Source organism: Petaurus breviceps, unplaced genomic scaffold (genome assembly GCF_028583685.1).
Source record: "Petaurus breviceps papuanus isolate PSGF00001 unplaced genomic scaffold, PetGlider_PUasm1.0 185, whole genome shotgun sequence".
Lineage (NCBI taxonomy): Eukaryota > Metazoa > Chordata > Mammalia > Diprotodontia > Petauridae > Petaurus > Petaurus breviceps.
Window position 1 is genome coordinate 40112105 of NW_027185797.1, and position 1875 is coordinate 40113979.

The window sequence follows — 1875 nt, forward strand, 5'->3', positions numbered from 1 at the left end:
GAGGCCAGAGATGAGACACTGAGAGGGACAGGCTGGTGGCAGCCAGTGCCAAGGGGCGGTCCTGGGCCTTGGGGGAGGGGCCCACTGAGCATGTCCCCCCCACATACACCCTTGCTTCCTCTCCAGGGAACCCAGCTGCTGAAAGATCCAAAGCCCCTAGAAATGCTTTTCCCTCGATTGACCTGCACCAGGGGGTCTCCCACTTTGCTCTGGGTTCTGGTCCTGGCCTGGGCCACAGGTAAGGCTTTGGGGGTAAATGAGTAGGTGGGCACCTGTACCCACACAGATCTATGTGTGTCCATCTATGCATGTATGATCTCACATGTGCAAGTGTGGGGTGAATGTTTGTTTAGCTAACTACTTGGTTGGTCTATAGACAATCTAGGGGAATAGAGAGAGCACTGAGCACTAAGGAGCTGAGTTCAAATCCTACCTTGGACACTTAGGATGTATGTGACCTTAGTCAAATCTTTCCCCTTCCCAGGTAGCTAGCCTCATCCACAGAAGTGTCATTTTTATTATGTTGGCTCGGCCTACCCATGAACAATGGATATTGTTCCAGTTGTTTAGATCTGACTTAGTTTGTGTGAAAAGTGTTTTATAATTGTGTTCACAGAGCACCTGGATTTGTCTTAGCAGGTAGACTCCTAAGTGTTTTATATTGTTTACGGTTATTTTAAATGTAGTTTCCCTTTCTATCTCTTGCTGTTAGGCTGCTATCCTAATCCTCTCCAAATGATCTTGCCTGAAGCTTAGCTCGTTGGGACTGAGTCTTCCCATCTTGGTAGGGAGTTTGTGAGCTCCTTGAGAGCAGGGGCTCTCTTCTGCCTTTCTGTGTGTCCCCAGGGCTTAGCATTGGGCCTGGTACACAGTAGGCGCTTAATAATTGCTTGTTGACTTGCCTTGAGGGCTGTGAGTGTTTGTGGCCTCCCCTAGGGGGAAGTACTCAGAGAGAAGTTGGTGGGTATTGAGGAGATGCTGTGGTACCAGAAGGGGGGGGGGGGGGGGCTGGGAGTGAAAGGAGTAAGAGGCTGCCTGAAAAGGATACTAATTAGAGGCCCCACGGTTAGCTCCATTTTCAGTGGGTCAAAAAGAGGAATTCCTGACAACCCAGCCACCTGAGGAGGACAGGGAGGAAGGCTGGAAAGTGTCCCGTTTCTTTTGGAAGACAGTGGAGCCCCTGATGACCAAGGCCAGTGAGAGCTGGGACTGGATCTGGTGAGTAGGCTAAGTTCCAAAGATAGAAAGGGATCCTGGAAAGCCTGGATCCCTGGAGAATCAGGATGCCCTGAGTCTCTAAAAGGGTTTCCATGGAATCAGGGCTGGGAAAACTGAATGCTTCAGTCAGTGAGGGAGGGAACCCCAGGAATGGGGGGGGGCCTAGATTCCTAAGGGAGGTTGTTAAAGGGGGCCTGGCACCACACCTCACATTCCAGAAAGGGCAGACTTAGGGGATCAGGATGCCTACATCTCTAAGTGGGCTGGGGCCTTTAATGATTTCCTTACCACATCTATAGGTCTCCAGGTCCTGTTCAAGGCTATCTTCAGACTTACTATGAAGATCATCTCAGAGGCCTGGGCCTCCGAGCCCAGAACTGGCTTCATACTTCACAGCAAAAAGCCCTAAGTCTCTGCCCCAAAAGATTCTGTGGAAGTGATTAGGGCCAATGGTCTAAGAAGCAAGAAACACCAGCTCTTGCCATAATGGCTATAGATATGAACAAATATCTTCCCTTCTCTAGGCTTCCATTCCCCCTCTAGCAAGTGATTGTTGGACTTCTGGATATTCTGTGTTCTGACGTTCCCTGTTCTAAGCTCCCTCCCAGTTCTGACATTTCTTGTTCTAAGTTCCTTCCCAGCTCTGACATTCTATGT

The 1875-nt window shown here is 49.8% G+C and overlaps 1 protein-coding gene across 1 annotated transcript; it reads left to right on the forward strand.

The window, feature by feature from the left end:
- The first annotated feature begins 26 nt into the window (after positions 1 to 26).
- Positions 27 to 1869, forward strand: APOC4 (apolipoprotein C4). The gene is made up of 3 exons (XM_069088278.1): positions 27 to 238; positions 1071 to 1218; positions 1518 to 1869. Exons 1-3 carry the CDS (start codon positions 91 to 93, stop codon positions 1660 to 1662), a joined length of 441 nt encoding a protein of 146 aa, XP_068944379.1. The 5' UTR covers positions 27 to 90; the 3' UTR covers positions 1663 to 1869.
- Positions 1870 to 1875: the final 6 nt, after the last annotated feature.

What these genes read in the sequence shown, in the direction of transcription:
- APOC4 (XM_069088278.1), top strand. Translation starts at nt 91, where the DNA reads ATGTCCCCCCCACATACACCCTTGCTTCCTCTCCAGGGAACCCAGCTG. An exon ending in GGTCCTGGCCTGGGCCACAG is followed by an intron (nt 239 to 1,070) that starts GTAAGGCTTTGG and finishes CCCCACGGTTAG; the next exon opens with CTCCATTTTCAGTGGGTCAA. An exon ending in GAGAGCTGGGACTGGATCTG is followed by an intron (nt 1,219 to 1,517) that starts GTGAGTAGGCTA and finishes CCACATCTATAG; the next exon opens with GTCTCCAGGTCCTGTTCAAG.